This window comes from Podarcis pityusensis (genome assembly GCF_964106645.2).
Source record: "Podarcis pityusensis genome assembly, chromosome: 10".
NCBI lineage: Eukaryota > Metazoa > Chordata > Lepidosauria > Squamata > Lacertidae > Podarcis > Podarcis pityusensis.
In genome coordinates this window covers 32,358,522-32,377,876 of record NC_138035.1, presented here as the reverse complement: position 1 = coordinate 32,377,876, position 19,355 = coordinate 32,358,522, and the positions used below count along the sequence as shown (strand labels likewise).

The following is a 19,355-nucleotide window of genomic DNA, read 5'->3' as shown; positions in this document are numbered from 1 at the left end:
AAGCAAGGCAAGAACATGCTTGGCTAACAGCATGTCTGGCTGTTCAGGAGGCAGGTAAGTGCCTGAAAACAGTGCCTGGCAGAGAAAGCCAGGCAGGAATGGAGTCTCCCACTGCTATATAAGCTCTCAGTCTGAGCTCCCCCAGAGCTCCAAACTCACCTTCCTAAACTGGGGAAAGAGACAAGATTCCCAATTATTTTATACATTGGTGTCCTCATAATGCAGTACTTCAATTAGCACAGGGAAGGAAGGGACAATTGCTCTGGAGAGGGGAAGGAAGGAGCGAGTTTCACAAGACCAGCCCTTGGTTTGCAAACTATGCTTTTCAGGGAGCCAGACTTACATCTTCACTAAGCCACAGTGTGTCCATCACTCTCAAAGCTAGCTTTCCTAAAAAGGGGGGAACGGGGAACTAGAATGGAAGAGAGTTTCCCCCCTGCTCCCAAACATACATTCCACTCACTCTTATTTTCTTTCATGAAAGTCCACATCTCTCTCTCTTCAGGGCTGTGAGCAAAAGAGCAGTTTCCAACATACTGACACTTCCTGCCATTTTGGGCATGAATGCATAGCTGCATAGAGATAGAAAACACACAAACACAAACCTTAAAAAAGAAGAAAAAAACCCTCCACCCTTAAAAGAAAAAAGGATGAAGTAGCCAAGAATGGTGCCAAGTCAAACAAAAAGGGGACAAGCAAGCTTTGCGAATTAATTAATTCTGCTTCAGACTGTATCTGCAAATCTGTGACTAGGCAATGATAACAACATACAAATTTGTCTCTCCAGCTTGACAGGTGATAGCCTTCCAGCATTAAGGTAGTTGACCCCCACCCCACCCCGGCAACAAAAACCTGTTCTTTAAAGTTCAATCAGAGCGAACAGCAATCTCTGGAAAATCTGAATTGATGTTTGCTCCAACTGAGCGCTAAAGAGCAGGTAGTCACTGTGACAAAACCAAAAACCCATGCTCGGACACACCGTTTTTAAGTACAGACCTGTGCCTGGAAAGAGCAAGTTAAAAGGTAAGTGAGGATAAGCCCTGAGAGCTGTAGGATATAAATTTTCAATTATTGCTTTTTCGGTACAAGTTTATTCTGGTTTTTATCACTGTATATATGTTGAATGCCATTAAGGACTCTGTGGTGATAGAACCCACCTCCACACATACACCTGAAAGATGACAAGCAAAGAAGAAGAAGAAGAAGAAGAAGAAGAAGAAGAAGAAGAAGAAGGAAGAAGACGAAGAAGACGATGACAACTGATACACTGGGGGCTTATGGAGGTTATTCAACAACCCACTGTTATTCTGCGAAGACTGCTGTGGAATTGTTCCAGTGCTTTCTGCCGATTTCCCAGGCCCTCCTGAGGCTAGCAATTGCGGCAGCACTTGTGGACTGAAGGCCTCTGAGTTTCTGGTTATCAATAAGCCATACAGACTGCAGCGATTTCTTCTTATGGATCACTACTAGTCAATTCAGAATGCTTGTGTGATCCATAGCAGGATTAGGGTGGCGGCGGCATAGTTTCTCCCCTCACTCAAAAAGCTGCTAGTTGCTGTGTCACAGGGATTGGGGTCATGGGCTCCTCTCCACCTGTCTCTTATTCCAGAATATCAGTACCACAGACTTGCTTTCTGCAAGTCCTGGAAGTCCTGCCATGGCCACACACCACTTGTCTCACACTTGCCATTTAAGCAAGGTCTTCAGACACTGCCATCTTTCCCCTTGACACAGGGTACAAAGGAAAACCTACTACTCTTTAAGTCCACTTTCTCTCTCAGAGCCCTTATGTCTGTCCTTGTGTTGGACAAGCGCTCCCAAGAACTGCAGGTGCATTCTAGCACATGGAGCTACACAGAGATCTACTTTGAAATGGAAGGCTGCATCACGGAATTAAGAATAGTACACCTTCAATATGCTACATTCAAGCATGCTTTCAAGCAAGAGCATGGCATCACAGTGAAGCTCACAGAGGGGAGAGTCTGAGACCTGCCTGCCATACCAACATATCAGAAAGTTACTCTGGACCACATCCTCTTTCCGTTTCTGGAAATGGAGACAAATCAAGGCTGGATTTCTTGAATACCTCTCCAAGAACCTCCTAGATTGCAGAGTTGAATAGAAAACACTAAAATATAAATATAGGAGGAGAACTGAAGAAAAGCTTCTCCTCCAAAGACATACTGCTAACGTTTTCCCTTTCCCTCATATCTCACTTTTCAGTTCTTGCTTCTACCACAAAGCCTCTTCAGTTCTTGAAAAGGCCACAACCTGAGGAGGCTACGGCACAGCTGCCCATTCCTCACCCACAGTGAAAATCATGCTATGCTCTAGGAGAATGATTTCCAAAGCAATTGTTTTTAACGTCTCTTCCTCATCCTTACTCACTCATGGAAACAGAAGATGTTGGCTTTGTGCTCAAAGGAAATAGACAACAGACACTCGGATTAGAAACAGATTTAATGAACAATTCCAACAAAGCAAACAAAAACTATTCCCTTAGCCAGGGGTGGGGAACTTGTGGTCTACAGATGTTGCTGGACTACAAATCCCATCATCCCCTGACCACTGGCCAAGAGTTGGAGTCCACTGGCCGGGAGTTGGATTCCAATGATGACTGGTGGGCCAATGGTTCCCCATCCATGCACTTAGCAATCAACAGAAGTACAGCAGTAAAATTATTCACTTCCTTGTAGCAACCATTTTTGAAGCACAGTTATTTCCTTTCACAACAGAATACAAGTCTTTTAAAAAAGGGATTGGATTATTTTTATAGAAAACTCTTATAAAGCAAGGAGGCATTTGACTCTAGGGGCACATGAAAAGCCTAGAATCTGAACATTCATGTGTGAATATACGCACATGCATGTATTGCTTGCTCATTATTTACCAAATATTGTTGGTCGTTTTGAGTCTTCCCTTCCCTTAGGAAAAAGGGATACAAAAAAGTTTTGCAACATGTTCACCCACAACTGGGCTTAACATTAAGAGCTCCTCTTGATAGTTTTCTTCTTTTTTGAATGAGCAGTGCTTTCCAAATCCTTGAATTGACTTGAAGTCACTTCATTTTCAAGCCCAGGAGCTAGTGCCACACCTTCTCTGGCAGTAAACAAACTGAGGAATATCACCAGCTTCTTTTCACACACACAGCACTCTGAATTAGAGGAGGGTAACCCAAGGTGAAATGCTATACCCGATTCCAGGGCCAACCAGTCTTTCATGGAACAACGATTTTAATTAAAACCACCAAATTTGCATGGGTGATTTCAACGGGTGTCAAAATATTCTTTCATTACTGCACCACTGACTAATCTTGGCCTTCAACCAGCACCTGTTTTTTGTCTAACAATAACTCTGCTATTTCCCTGTTTAAAGAGCTCTTCCTCCTTCGGCTTCTGTATTCTGGCTCCCTTCTCACTCCACACAGAGCTCAAGTGTGAATGGAAAGAGAAGGCAACTCACCTATAAGAAAAGGTCACGCGACATTTGGGGCTTCTTAGAGAAAAGGCACGTAAGATACATGGCAGATATAAAGAATGATGAACAGTGAGAAAGTGGATAGAGAAAAGTTTTCTCCCTCTCTCATAATACTAAAACTTAAGAGACATCCAAGTTTCTGGGCAGCTAAAAAAGGACATTTCTTCGCACAGCACTTAGTTCGCCTGGCACTTACATTATATTATTTTTAGGCACCAGCTGAAAACCTTCCTCTTTTGTTTAAATTGTTTTCTTGTTTTTATCCTTTATTTTATTCTGTGAACTGCCCTGAGCTGAGAAATAACAACAACAACAATAATAATAATAATAATAATAATAATAATCTAGGGAATTCACATCTACAAAAAGCAGTGGTGGCCATAAGCTTGGCTGGCTTCAAAAGAGATAAGTTCATGGAGGATAAGGCAATCAACAGCTAATAAGCAGGATGGTGATGGTCTACCATTGCTGCCAGAAGCAGTTTGCCTATGTATACCAGTTCCTGGGAAACACAAGTGGAGAAAATGCTATTATGCTCAAGTTCTGCTTGTGGCTTCCAATAGGCAACTGACCGGCCACTGTAAGAACAGAGTGCTGGACTAGTTGTGCCAGATCCTGCAGGCTCTGATGATGTTCTTATGTTAAGCGCCATCTGCAAAACAACAGTGCTACTCACATCGTATTGCTGAGGGAAGTTGCGGATGGAAGGCAATGGTCGGACAGACACCCACTTCTTCTTTGCTTTGGACATCACAAGCAGGACACGGCGCTCCTTGGTCCAACTACCAGGGGAGGGGGAACAAAAAAAGATGCTCAGAAAATGTTCCATTATGAGCAGAGTCTGGTTTTCATGACAACTGGTGTACAGACTGAGCTAATGAATCCAGAATTCCCTGCTAGAAAGAAGGAAAGCTGTGTGCCATGAACCACGTGGGCAGGGTGGGGAGGACAACACACAACACCTAATCACCAAAATAAACTGTGTGAAGCAGTAGCAGATAAGAAAAGCCTTATGAGGCAGATCATCTGGCCCTTTATCACATAGATTGTATGATTTATAGACTAAGGAAGAGTTTTCAGAACTGCTTGTCAGGGCACACTAGTGTGCCATGAGAGAGAGAGAATTAGGCCTTGAAAACTTAAGCAGCTACTATGTCCAAGTCTGTGGCAGTGTGTGAAGGCACCTTCCTAAAGCAGAGTAACAATGCCTGAATGGAAGGGAGACTATCTCTTAACCACCACAGAGGAAAGATGGGATATAAATCTAATATCTAAATAACCATTGGTGGCATCTATCTCACTATATCCTTATTTGTTTACCCTTGCTACTCTTCAAGAGGCATCTCAAAATGATTTACACTATAACGACAAATATAAAACTTGGCTACAGTCATACCTTGGTTTTTGAACAGCTTAGTTCTCGAATGTTTTGGCTCCCAAACACTGCAAACCTGGAAGTGACTGTTCCGGTTTGCATACTGTTTTTGGAAACTGAACAACCGATGGAGCTTCCGACTGGTTGCAGGAGCTTCCTCCAGCCAATCAGAAGCCACGCTTTGGTTTCTGAACGTTTTGGAAGTCGAACAGACTTCTGGAACGGATTCCATTCAACTTCCAACGTACGACTGTATATAAAAACAATTTAAAAAGCAATTGTGTATGTAAACAATTTTGAAAAACAACCACTATAAATATAAAAGCAGTTGAAAACAACAACAAATACACACAATCCATTCAGGTCCAGGACAGGCACCAACTAGGATAAAGATTTTAGAAGGCTTATTGAAGGAGTGTGTGCAGGCACTGTGCATACCTTCCGAGTGGGGAGGCAGCAGACAGCACCCGTTTCCTCCTTTTTGCCAGAATATGATCATTGACATAACCCTGAAGGAAAGACTAATAATGCACAAGGATTCCCCAGATGCAACCTGTGCTAGAGCTGTCAGGCATGGGGGAATCCTGACACATTGCCTACTTAGGGAAGCAACCATGCTTCCTAGGCAAAGGAAAGGGTAAGACGTTGGGAAGCAGAATCAAAATGGGCTGGCTTCAAACTCCCTGCCCATTGCTTTACAAGTTAATCAAGCATTTATAGTAATCTTTTTTAGTGCAAAGCTGAAGTATACTGTAGTGATCAGGTGGGATTGCTATGAGGAATTATAAATACAGAGTAAGCCATCTGTGTCAGCAATGAAAGCATTGCGTTGGCTGGGTTTAAACTATTGTGATATGATTCCTGATCAATCCACACCTCTGCATCCCTGTTCCATTTCTCTTTCTTGACAAGTCACGTACTGCAGGCAGGCATCCTGGGTCATCAAAGATAGTGGGCAGCTTCTTTCGATGTAGCTTTTCTGATATGTTAATCTTAGGATGTTAATCTTAGGGCCAGGAAGCAGATCTCACCTGAAGGTGATAATGATCGCAATATGCGTGCTTAATTAGTTTTGGTAGTTTAAATTTTCCCAACGTGGGGTTTATTGAAATGCTCAGAAGAAGTCTGATTGGTTCTTACGATCACTCTGTAAAAAGTTATTTTGTGAATAAAACGACCTGGGCCGTGGGGTAGAGGGAGAGAGATTATTATACGCACCCTTCCCAGAGTCTTGCTGGTTCAAGTCTCTGTGTGTATTCTTATTAATCAGAGTTCATTCCTTTCTTTACTTTGGGAACACCTCAGTATACCTCCATTTTTAAAATGGGGGGGGGGGGAACCTGTCCCATTATCAAAACTTTGGGAAACATTGTATTAAAACAATACAGACCCATAAGTAATTGGCCCATAAACTCTGCATCATTTTTAATCTCCCCTTTCCCCATGTTTTTTCTCCACACAGCTTCCTCCACAAGAGTAGGTATGCCTGGCACTGACTCAGTTCAAAAATGACCACAAATACATTTTATAGTCTACAAGGAATAAAAACAAAACCCTAGAAAACCACAGCAATCGTTTAAATAAAAGCACGCCACAAAATCTATGGTAGGAAAACATTCTACAGGCAGTAGAATAGGTAAGGGCACCTACCAGTGGCGAGCTTTGGCACTACAGTACTTGAGGTCCTTGTCTGGTTCCACCACCTGCCCATTCCTCCAACACTGGCCACAAACAAATTTCATTTGGAGGTCGAAAGTGCTTGACGTGGGAGTCCTCGCAGAAGCCTGATATTGGGAAGGAGGAAGGAAGAAAGTTGGTGGAGGGAGTTGCTGCATCCACAAAATTGGACAAGCTAGATTTACTAAGACAATACACATTTTTACACGTATGTTCTTTTATGAGAACTGCAGAATAAAGCAAGTGACAAAATAAGACTGCAAAAACAGATCCTAACAGTAAGATAAAATTACATTAGAATGGATAGTGATATATACGTAAATAGCCTTTGCTGCTAATTTACAGACAAAAATCCCGTTATTTGAAAACGTAAAGGATATCATATGTAAGGGACTGAAGATAAAGATAAAGCGCTCTCTCTCTCTCCCCACAGACTCTGTTTCATACTATTGAAGAAGCTAATAAGCCACCTACTTCTGTTTTCTAGTATTGTGGGATGTGGTGTTGGAGATAATGAAATGGCACAATAAAAAACTCACAGTAAAAAAACAACTCTTTTTATGATCCATGCTGTTGAATTTACAATTGCATTCCTACAGGAACGGGGTTTTTTTTTGCCAGTATTGGCCACTGGTTCAGCACAGTATCTAATCAATAGACTGGGCTCTAAGGGCATAAATTGGGCCTATATGATCTTTACAGTCCTGGGCTTGGACTCACTTCACTTCCTGCAGGGGTTGCAAACATTGCACATGACACACCCAGTCTAAAATGAAGATAAATACACAAAGTAACCCTGAGGAACATAAGGACTCCTGGACGGTTAAGTCCAGTCAAAGGCGACTATGGGGTTGTGGCGCTCATCTCACTTTCAGGCCGAGGGAGCTGGTGTTTGTCCACAGACAGCTTTCCGGGTTGTGTGGCTAGCATTACTAAACCGCTTCTGGTGCAATGGAACACTGTTACGGAAACAATAGTGCACGTAAACGCTGTTTACCTTCCTGCCGCAGCGGTACCTATTTATCTACTTGTACTGGCATGCTTTCGAACTGCTAGGTTGGCAGGAGCTGGGACAGAGCAATAGAAGTTTACCCCGTTGCGGGGATTAGAACCGCCAACCTTCCGATCGGCAAGCCGAAGAGGCCACCTGTGTTCCTGAGAAACATAGCAATGGCATAGCATGGGGGGGGGGGAGCGGAGCCAGCAGTGGCGGTTGCCCTGGACACAAAATTGTTAGCGGGTGCAAAATTTCAACACCCAGTGCTGCCTCAATACAGCTGTGCGCTTCCATTGGTGGGCTCTGTTGAAAATGGCTTCTCCATGTGAACCAGGAAGGGACCTCTTCAGACAACAGAACAACTCTTCTTTTCTTATCTCTGCAGCTGCGGTCTCCTGGGTGACATGGACGCTGTTAGGCAGTTTAATGTGCATATATAAACTATATCATCTTTTACAACATTGGGGGCAGAGAATATTACTTGATGGAATTCTCTGCCTGAGCAACATATTAAGCATGATACTTCAGCTCTGAATGACTAACAATTTGAGTAGAAGAGAAAAGAGCTGCTAATAATTTAAAGACAATTTGTGCCAACTTAGAATTTGGAAAGAAACAATGGCAGGAGGGAGAAGTCAGAGGCTGAGATATATGGAGAGATAGTTACCCCAGGACAGGAGATCACAGATTCATGCAACTGGTGGTGGTAATTTAGTGTAGAAAATGTGTGTTGGTTGGGGGAGGAGGAAGAAAAGAGGGTTCACATTGTTATGGTTCTTGCCACCTCTATAGGAAAAAAGAACATTAAACACAATACTCACATACAATCCTCATTCCTTTGACTGCAATATTAGAAATTTTTTTGCTGCTTTTCTTTATAAACAAACTCATGGAACTTAAATTAAAATAAAACACACACACACACACACACACACACACACACCAGGGGTCTGGGACGAATGAGTCACTCTGGGTGCGAACTGCTTTAGGAGTGCAAAACGCAAAGAATGCTGATCGCGAGCAATTTGTTCAGCCACAGTGTTTTGTGTAGGATTATGCTGCATCAACTCAAAACAAGCTCCACTGAGTCTTTATTCTCAGGTAAGGATAGCCATCTGAATCAGGTAGCCAGAGCACACCAACTGAGGCCAAGGAAATCGCCACAGAGAATGGACCCTGCCTTAGACCAAGCCTAGAAGGAGGGTTTAAAGTTTTACATGTGTGTAATTCTGGAGGGAGTTTCTAAAGACCCAGGTGCCCTGGATAAACGCACCAGACTGGTGTCACAAGTCACATAAGTACAGATTGTACCAATCGCCATGCTGATCACTGCAAGAACAAATGGAAAAACAGGGCTAATCCAGATTAGTGCAGGAGGTATGGTGCAAAAAGAGTAACTATGACAAAACGCAAATTCCTGGAACAAAAACAGCTATTCCTATTAGCCAAGCCTACTAGACACCTATTTCTACAGTGTTAATTAGCCATGTGGAAAGCTGCCATCAAGGCCCTCCCACCAAATAAATCCATATAAGTCATTGTTGCAGATGGAATTCATCCCTTAGGTATCTATCTAATAATCGCTGCCTCCAGTCTTTTCACACCCTCATCAAAGGCTTTGAAAAGCACCTTCTAAACATTAGAAGCTTCCAAGAACATGAAGCAAGCACAAACTGAACAGGTCTTTTCAGGTGAGTAGCCCAAAGCTGAGAAGCATATGCATCCTTGCCAGGTAAATACATCTTTGCAAAGGTAAAAGGAACTAAAAGAAGAAGCCAAAGCATCAACTGTGCATGACTGTATTTGTAACAGCAAGACACATACCTGACAGATTGCTAATAAATTAGTCAATGTTGCATGGAAATTAGAGGTTCCTAAGCATGCCATGAATTAACTCAGCCCAACTGGCTTCAGATTAACAGCTGCATTGTTATGGGGCCAACATTACAAGATCTAGTTGGCAACTAAACCATACCGGCCACATGATTAAAAGCTTTGGCACAGCAATGCTTTGATTTGTTATTCCAAGTAAGGCAGAAGGCATGCCACAACGAGAAAGAGAGCAGTGGATCAGTGGTAGAGCACGCGAATAAGATCACCAACAAAATGTTGAAGTAGGGTGAGCTTCTTTCAGAATTCCAGCCAGCCAGCTATGATTTCTTTCAGGATATTCCATTCCATTTCTCCCTCCCTCTAGTTTTCATTCTTCTACCATCCCCAAGTAGTCACTGAGTATGCTTTGGGGAAATATCTGTAGCTCAGAAGCAGGACATCTGTTCTGCATGCAGAAAGTCCCAATTTCAATCCCTGGCATCTCTAGGGAAGACTGGGAATGCCCCCCAAAGGAAACTTTGGAGAGTTTCTGCCAGTCAGTGTAAACAGTACTGAGCTAGATAGAACAATGGTTGAAGGCCAATTCTAGAAATGTGGGATGGGTCTGATTTCACTTAGATATGCAAGAGTATTATTCTCTCGTAACCTTTCCCTAACTCTGTTAACTTTTCTCCAGCTGTTCCCAATTATTCACACATATTTAGTTGCCAAAAAAAGCAACTCAGCCCAGCATTATTTACCGGCAGACCAGAGTGAAGCTGGCTATACAGAATGGCTGTTCCAGGTATATCAAAAAATGAATGCATTCAGGCATTGTGCAATTAGTTTCCAGACAACTTCACAGCTTAGAAAATGTCAGGTGATTTTGCAATCTGTGAAAGTAGCAAGAGAGCAAGTCATCCTGTTATTTAGTTTTTCTGAACCAAAGTCATCTTAGCACAAGAGCAGAGTGCACACAAATAAGGGAATTCTGGGGAGACAGAACCCACCCCCCTAATGTGACTCTGCATCATCCCTCTCCCCACAGAAGTTCCCCCACTCCCTCTCCATGCAAGAGTTATTTAGCTGGAAGCACAGCTGAATAAGCATTATGCCAAATTAACCTGCTTAGACTGGAGAAAAAGAAAGGCAAAAACAAACTTTCCACTGTTGGTTGCTTAGCCCTCTGCACCAGTGAACTGTTACTACTTTCTTTGAGAATTAGCTAAAAGCTGGTAGGATGGTTTCCTCGGCTTGGACAAAACCACAATGAACCCATCTGGGATTGGTTAGTTATATTTGAAATCCCCTTCCATTTAAAAAGCTACAAGCATGCTATACATCAGTGTCATGCAGGACCCTGTTTAATTAGCAGGCTATCAGCAACAAGCATGTTCTGAACATGCCCACACAAACATTTTTTAAAAATCTTCATTGCTATCAGCTGTGCTTTTCACAGCAGCATTTCTTACTAACTGAACATTTTTGACTTAGTTCAGGACACCCACTAGGCTCAGAGATGGTGGAATTTGGACCCTCCAGATGCTACTGGACTTCCAACTCCCATCACGGAGGATGGATTGAATGTTTTATTTCACAAAGGGATTGCAAGACTCATTAGAAAAACAGTGCAGGACTTCTTCAGCATCCTTGGCTTGAATGTACCCCCAAATATTACATGTCCGCAGATATTAGAAATGAAGGGATCCAGGTATGGAAGGCTGCAGCCTCAGAGACGTAGGGTGTGAGCTGCCCAAGGCCACCTTCTCCCTTGTATACCCAGCCATGGGGGGCGGGGGACTCTTAGCTCAGCCTCCAAAATGGTCTCATAAGCTGCATGTGTTCCTCATGCTTTCTGAATGCCTCCACCACGACATGGAGATAGGCTGTCAGAGGACAAGGCCGCTCCTCCCTGTCTGCTCTAGCTGATACTAGGCTATGCCTCCACTGTCCCAGTTCTGCTTCTGCTGCATTCCTCCACCATGGCACTTAATAATTTACTACTCCTACTTGGTCTTTCTCCTCTCATTGGGAACATGTCCCCTCCACCTTCAGCATGGAAGTACTTGGGCATCATCACACCCCTCAACTGTCCCAGGGACATCCCAGAATTACAGAAGCCATCCCGGCTTCTGATTGGATCCTGGGATGTCCCGTCAGCAAGAGCGCAGCCCCAAAAGACACACATTTTGGGGAGCCATGCTCTCGCACGAGTCACCAAAAGATGTGCATCCCAATTTTCCTCTATGGCATGTCGGAGGGTATGAATCATAGGTAGAATGCTGAAACAGCAACACCTCCCTCCTTTCCCCAAACCAAAAAAGGCTCTAGGTCTGGTCAGCACCTTCTACCAGACAGCTCCTTCCCATCCCTCTGGTCCTCAAGCTTGCTTCTTCCCCAATGCATGGATAATTGCCAGGATGTGCATGAAGCACACCGTAAAGAAAATGGTTTTGTGTGCGTGCAATTTTCTAAATCAGAAACAGAGATGTGTTTAAAAAAGCAAAAGGGAAGAAAACTCCCAGCCCCACATCATGAGACTGGACAATGCAGACCATTCATTTCCTTAATGGCTACATGTGTACCAGCTTAAACCACCATGGAAGTAAATGGTGGTGGGAGAGCATCCAGAGTTTAATTTGTTTCATCGGCTACCACAACACCCCAACTGCCCTCTTCCCCAGCTCTTGCCTGATCCTTCCTTGCATCTGTACTGCCTCAATCCTTCCACCCGTGCTCTTCTCTGAAAAGTATGATGTAGCTGCGCAGTATGATTATTTGACCCCATTGTTATACTAGCATGAAGCCACAATCCTCTATGTGCTGGACAAGTCATAACATGTCCTTCTATGCTGAAACTGACTGACAGAAGGAATAAGAGACACCAAGTGGTAGGAAATATTATTTAGCATTTTAATCTAACAACTTCTAAATGATGGGTCTCCCCTCCCCTCCCTTTCTCTTCTGACTAACCACACCTTCTGAAAGTCATTAAAGGTCAAAGAACTTAGTGTTCTAGTTCAAGAGCTGTTTTAATCCAATGCCAGGGCTGGGCTCCTTTTGTTACTCATCAGCTAGGCACTTCTCCAGGACTCCAAAATGAAACCCAGGAGGAGGGTAGCAGGTTATTATCGCACAGTAGTACTTTAAAAGCTGCCACTTGGAAACCAGAAGCTTTTCTTTTGGGAATTATGGGATCAGAACTACCTAAACAGTATAGAAATTTATTTATGTATGCAACCACAGCTGCAAGAATGTTATTTGCCCAAAAATGGAAGGAAGAAGAGGTCCCAACGAGAGAAGAATGGATATAGAAGTTAATGGGACTAGGCAGAAATGGCAAAACGTACTGGGAGAATAAGAAATCAAGATAGCAATTTAACAATTTTTTAAAGGAATGGAAATGGTTTACTGGGTATTTACAAACAAACTGTTAACAGATTAAGACATTGGCAGGATTAATGTAAAAACCTGTAGTCTCTCTCTCTATATATATGGGGGATATATACGGGAATAGATATATAAAAGAATATGTTGAGATAATTTGGAGTATGCAGGAAGATGAAAAGAAATGTAAAGAACCATAGAAAGAGGAGGACAGGAGTTGGAGTTTTAAATGTTAAAATTATGATTGAATAATTGTTGTAATTTATATAAAAGAAAATTATAAAAACTAAAAAAAAAAAAAAGCTGCCACTTGGCTTTTGAACCTCAGCCTACAGATCAACAGTCCTCCCACCAGCCATAATCTTCCAATAATCAAATCTGATCCCCGTTCTTCATGGTTCAAAAGAGTGCTCTTAGCTACTCATTACTATATTTTTTCTAAGGTCCATTGCTTCTGGGCTTTGATTTTGTCCCGGGGTGTGTGTGTGGCACAATTTCTTTCTGTTACTTTTAACAACCACAAAGAACAAATGAGATAGTGCTGCCTCTAACAGCGTCATGCTAGATGCCGGCAGGCATGATCAGCTGAAGGAACCGAGTGGGAAGGAGAGAAGTCAGAGTAATAGTTGCAGCAAACCTCGTGATCTCCACCCAAAATAAGCCCACCCCCCACGGGCTGCACTGCAGTATGAAGAGCCACTCGCCCATACAGCCCATAAACATCCTCCTCCCTTCCTTGAAAGCTGCCTCAAGGCCCAACTGCTCCATTCTGGATCCTATTTTGGACATGGGTAATATATACCAATTCATCCTTGCTGAGAAGTTAGTGCCACTGTGCCTAATGGCTCTTGTTGGCCACTAAATGTGTTTAGGAATGTGGTCTTACACACAGAACAACCCTTGAGCTATTTTCGCATAAACAAGTATTTCCATTTAAGAAGCTCCTTAACATGTTTTAACCCCTATGATATTCCAAATGAGAGAGAAAGAGATAAGTTAAAAGCAAGGAAGGGGAAGGAATACATACACCATTTAATAATACGAATATACTGGAGTAGCAGCCAATCCCACCCCTATCCTGGGGGGCCACTATACAGAGAGAGTCGCTTCTTATTCTCTCAAAGGCACACAAAAGAATACAGAGAGAGTTCTGGTAGATCAAGCATCCTGTTCTTCATGGTAGCCAATCATATGCCTCTGGGAAGCCCACAAAAAGACATGAGGACAACAGCCCTATCCTCAGCAACCGATACTGAAGGCAACATAGTCATCAAGACTAGAAGCAACTGTTAGCCATATCTAACACAAATCTGTCTGTTTCCCTTTAGAGTCAAGTTGGTGACCACCACCATATCTTAGGCTAGTGAATGCCAGAGTTTATCTATGAACAATGTTCTCCAGGAATTTCTGTGTGGGTGGAAAAATTAGGGAATGCTAGTGTACATTTTATGTACACAAGTACAGAAGTAAAGCACACCTCCTGGAACTGGAAGTTCCTAATGCTGTCTACCTTTGATCAATGAATGTGTGTTCTCATAAAACACAGCCATTGGCATTGGATCTTTCAAGTTCCTTACCATATTGCTGTTAGTCTTGCTGGCATGTGCCTCCATCTGTTGCCAGTACTTCTTGGATTCCTGTACAATATCTTCATGGGTCATCCCTGGAATTATAATAAAGTCTTCTATTAAGCACTTCCAACTTCCAGAATCTTTTCAGATTTTTTAAAACAGTGGTTTTACTTGTAGTGTTTCAAAAAGGCAATGGGCCAACAGGCTTGGAGATTCAAGTAATTTCATTGTGAACCACCCTGAGATCTCTGATGAAGGGTGGTGTGTGGGTGGGTGGGTGTACACACACATACACACGCCCCACCCTTCATATATATAAAACACTACAAGTGCAGCAGAACTATAGCAACAAAAGGGCATAAAATTTAAGAGCTCTTGATTCAGACATGCTGCCTCCAATTTCCAGCCACTCTTGCCAAGTTGGCAGTTACATCCACTGATCCACTCTAGAGCTTTTCTTTTCTGCAAAGTGTAGAATATTAAAACCTAACACCACAAATCATTCCCTCGGCTCTTATAATTCATGTATGTAAGATTTTAATACACTAAAGATACAATCCTATGGTCCCTAGAAAGGCATCTCAGGAACCATAGATACTGCAGATCTCCCTCTCCATCCATCCTCTCCAGGATGAGCCAAGTGGTACACTTACCGGAGTACTGCTGTAGCAGCCAAACTTTGAGCTCTATGAAGCTGTGAGCAAAATGGCAGCTGTCTTCACGCAGGCAGCCGTAACGCACCTCATGCCGGCACACATCAAACTGAAAGTGCTCCTGGAACTGGCGGATCTTGGAGTATTTTAGTGAGGTGGAACGAACAATGTGAACTAGACACCTGCATCGAGGAGAGGAATGTTTATTCATAAAGATATTTGTTTTAAAACAGCAGTGATATAGAAAAATACTGCTCAGCCTGAGCCAGCCCATCCATTTGCAGCGCCTTCTGCCCCCTGATTCTACAGAGAAGAACCTCAAATCTGGACTACAATGTTAGCCTGTCAAGAGACTGCCATAAAACATGCCCACCAGTCCCTAATTATTTGCACCTTTTGTGGATTGTCATTATAAGCCACTTTGGGAGCTAATTGTGCTAAATTTATACCACCATGGGTACGTACCTCAGTTTCAGAACACACACTTACTGGATGTGGGCTTTGGCAATTGTGTATCTGCAATGCTTCATGAGTAATGTATTGACTGGGCTAGACAGACAATAAAATATTATATCTTGGGCCTGATTTATGGTTTATGATTTATGGCTCAAGAAGCACGGCAAATACTTAATCATCCGAACCAACAATAGGAAAAGGTTGGTTCCACAACTGAGGTGCTTATGTGTGGTGGTTAACAGGATGGCACCACGGTGAGGAATGCTGCTTTAAATGATCTGCTAGATGACTGTAGCAGCATGAGCACAACCACATGTCAACTGTTTCCATGCTGCTAAAGGTAATGCATGAATATGGATTTAATGATCCTTATCATAATAATATAGGATAGGCCAGGAGTATTCCCAGAATCAAACAGGGTGGGGGTAGGGCATTACTGGTGAGACCATCAGCCACAGCTCACTGTTGAGCAACTGCTTTGCATCCCCAGCATCTCCAGGTAGAGACACTCTAGTGTGAAACCCTGGAGAGCAGTCTGTGTAGAGTCAATACTGAGCTAGATAAAGGTTTGACTTAGTACAAGGCAACTTCCTATGGCGAAGCCCAGCCCACTTACTTGTTATCATAAAAGCTATGTTTCGCAGCTAGGTTGGAGCACACTGCTGGCGAGTCCTTGGTCCCTTTGCTGATTATCCGGGGTTTGCTATCAAAGCAGATCTGCAAGCACACCATTAGAAAAGGGTTTCAGACTCTTAAGTCCCTAGAAACTGCTTTAAACAATCATTTCTAAAGCACTTCCAATGCACTGTAATATTTGCCTAACAAGGGATGAAATCTGAATGGTTCCCAAATGGAACCCTGGAGAGCCCGACAGTCAGTGTTGACATTACTGGGCAAGATGGTCCAATGGTCTGATTCAGTGCAAGACAGCTTCTTGTGTTCCTTTATCATGCTCCTGGCAACTTGTGATTATAGGTAATTATTATTATAGATGAGAAATTAAGGCTAGGAGGTTGCAACTTGCCCACTCAACGAGTCCCGATCTTCCAGGACCCAGCCTAACGCTCCATTGACTAGAACACAGTTGCTTTCTGCTAAGTTACTTTGCGAGAGAACAGGATGCTTATTGTAATCAAGCCACAACCACACAGTGATGTTTCCAATTCATGTTTCTCAGCAGTACTGGGGGTTTCTGGAGGCCAGCTCAAGGCTAGCCACATAGCACTAGACAGGAAATTCCAGAGGTGCCATTTTCCTTCATTTTAAAGCAGAGCTGCAACCCAGAATGGAGTGTGAGAGAGAAAGGGTAAGCAGAATTTTGGTGTTTTTATGCAAAACCAAAACTGATAAATGTCAGCACTGGGCAGTATGCTGGGTGAAAGGCTCAATGGCCCAGTTATGTAACTAGACAAGGAGAATGATGCAGTGGAAGGACATCTTGCCTGCCTTCTACTCCATACCTCGCAGAGAAAGGTGAATATGCCCTGGTGTTCCTTCAAGATCCTGGCAATGGTCAGACTGCCCCGCTTGACTCCGCCCAGCGGGTCAAAGAGGAGGTCACGATTAAGAGTCCCCTTCCGCTCCTCTGTCCACACGTCGATCTCCTCCTGGTGGTACGCGAAGGTGCAGTTATCCCCGTACTTACAGTCCTGCTTGTTAAGCATATCTACAAAGCAACAGACATCACACCACCACACAAGGAATGGAGGCTGGAATCAGAACCAAGCTCTCTTGCTACCCCTTCTTCTGTTTCCTTCTCTCCCCTCCCACCCAGCCCCAAGATCACAAACAGTTAAAAATAAACCAATGATTTCAAAATGTCACATCTTGGGGTAGCCCAGCCTTCCCCAACCTGGTACCCTCTGGATGCTGTTGGGACTACAACTCACATCACCCTGGACCATTGGCCATACTGGCTGTGGCTCATGGGAGTTGCAGTAGAACAACAACACCTGGAGAGTGTTGGACAAGGTTGCAATTAGTCATCATAATAACTCAAGCCCCTGTCATCTTTACTTAATCTCCCCAAGGAGACCTGCCTGACACCTGCCCATTTTGGCGTAAGTCAGACAATTTGATTTTCTTAGAATGATAATTTAATCATTTTTTTCTTGGCTGATGACAATTGTGTTTTTATGCTGCCCTTTTAAATCTTGCTGCTTTGGGTGTGCTTTTGAATATATTTTATCTTGTTTTATTAGTGAACTTTGAAAATGTTGTAAACCACCATGCTGGGGAATCAATTGAAGGCAAAGGTATAAATCCCTATAATAATTAAAGTCTGTACACATTCATGAAGGAGAGAGGGTAGGTCAGTAGGAAACAGGTCATTGCTACAGAAAGCAGCCTCTCTCCCCCCACGCCATATTTCACAGAACCCTCCTTCTGTAGGAAGCAGTCCCGTTTCCCCCCCCCATGGACCCTTTCCCATCAATTCACCTTTGCACAGATAATAAGATCCCACAAAGTTTGTCTTGGTTGGCCGTGGTCGGATTCTCTTCCAGGTTTTATCTTCCGAGTTGCAGCGCCGGCCCAGCAGTATATCCCGCTTGCACTTGTGTTCCAGACCTTCTCGATAGGTATAATCGCCAGCCTTGGGTCCTACAAAATGGGAGACAAGATTAACAAGAGCCCAGTTTTTCCAATAGCAACTAGTTCAAGTCACCACAAGCAAATAACCTGTTTTGGGATAGCAGATGCGACAGGCTTGTTTGAAGATGTGAGTGGATGCCAGCGGATTCTTCACAAGCAGAGCTGTGTTGGGCATCATTGACTCTGGCTGACACATCAGCAACTCTACCACTTTGGGTACCGTTGGGTGACTTGGTCCACTGTGATTTGCCTGGAGAGAGGGGAGGGGGAAAACTGAAACAAAAAGTAATTGAAGCCCTCTCCTGAAGTTCTTCAGGTCAACCTGCATTTCAGAAAGAACAAGCCAAAGCGTGGAGACTAAAGCCCTTCTCATTGATTTATTATTACCCTGACTTTTGTGGTCAACCGAAAATACAATCTTGAGCGTTCCCATGAATTCTAGGCAGCGTTGCAAAGAAGAACTGTCAAAGTGTTGCCCTATTGTGCCATTAGTGGAATAGACTGGATGAAATCTGGATATCAATTATATTATTGACTGTTACACTGAAGGTGCACCTGAAAAAGCTATTTCCTTCTTATTTGAAAGCTTATTGGAAAGGTCAAAGAGTATCCAGAATTGTCCAATACACTTTAATTGCCTATGTGGTTCAGCTAAAGTGTCATATATAGCTCAGGAGAGGGGAAATAACTTTTTTCCTGATACATGGCTGTATCATGGTAATTGTGAAAAACAGTGAAATTATTAGTTTTTTGTAACAGATTTCATTAGCTTTCCAACATAGTTTTAACATTTTAAATCACATACTTTGTTGACATTATATCTTAAATTAGAAAAGGTGGCATCAGCCATCTTAATGACAGCATAAAGAGCTCAAGCAACCTGTCAGAACGGGCTATCACATGAAAATGCAACCAAGATATACACCTTTCAAAAAATCCTAATGAAGTTTTGCCACCTTACATGATGCCAAGGGGTCCATTTCAGCTCTTGGCCCACGGATTATTCTATCTCCCAATCCAGAGAAAAAGAGAACTACTACTACTCACCAAGGGTGGTGGTTTCTGGATACCAGCAGGCTGCCGTGGTTCTTGTGTGCTGGTTTCCTCTGAACAAGGTGAGAAAAATCACAAGAGACATGAAGACAGGTGGCCGGTCTTACAAGCATGATTGCCAACTACCCGAGCACTACCACATTCAACTACCTTCTCTTTTCTTAAGTTCCCAAGAGGCAACAGAAACCAAGTTCCACATTCTTTTAGCACTTGAGGCAGATAGTTTCAATAATTAAAAAAAGCCCTAGATTTAAGAAAGAAAATCATAGTAATGCTCTTGCACAGCCCTGCCACCCAGGTCATTA

General features: G+C 43.1%; 1 protein-coding gene and 1 long non-coding RNA gene across 5 annotated transcripts in view; both read right to left on the bottom strand.

The window, feature by feature from the left end:
* ZC3H7B (zinc finger CCCH-type containing 7B) overlaps nt 1-19,355 on the bottom strand; it is a 50,853-nt gene that overhangs the window by 7,995 nt on the left and 23,503 nt on the right. For all 4 annotated transcript variants that reach the window (XM_080971365.1, XM_080971364.1, XM_080971367.1 and 1 more), the window contains exons 11-20: nt 19,045-19,103; nt 18,085-18,247; nt 17,845-18,006; nt 16,866-17,071; nt 16,022-16,122; nt 14,950-15,131; nt 14,303-14,388; nt 6,503-6,636; nt 4,154-4,259; nt 464-572 (exon numbers count right to left, since the gene is read on the bottom strand). In XM_080971365.1, coding sequence (XP_080827491.1) covers nt 464-572; nt 4,154-4,259; nt 6,503-6,636; nt 14,303-14,388; nt 14,950-15,131; nt 16,022-16,122; nt 16,866-17,071; nt 17,845-18,006; nt 18,085-18,247; nt 19,045-19,103 — 1,308 coding nt within the window. The remainder of the gene's footprint in view (nt 1-463; nt 573-4,153; nt 4,260-6,502; nt 6,637-14,302; nt 14,389-14,949; nt 15,132-16,021; nt 16,123-16,865; nt 17,072-17,844; nt 18,007-18,084; nt 18,248-19,044; nt 19,104-19,355) is intronic.
* On the bottom strand, nt 12,503-13,046 carry LOC308486893. Its single transcript, XR_013991369.1, has 2 exons — nt 12,848-13,046; nt 12,503-12,816 (listed from the first exon to the last, which is right to left on the bottom strand). It is a non-coding gene; the product is annotated as an uncharacterized lncRNA (long non-coding RNA).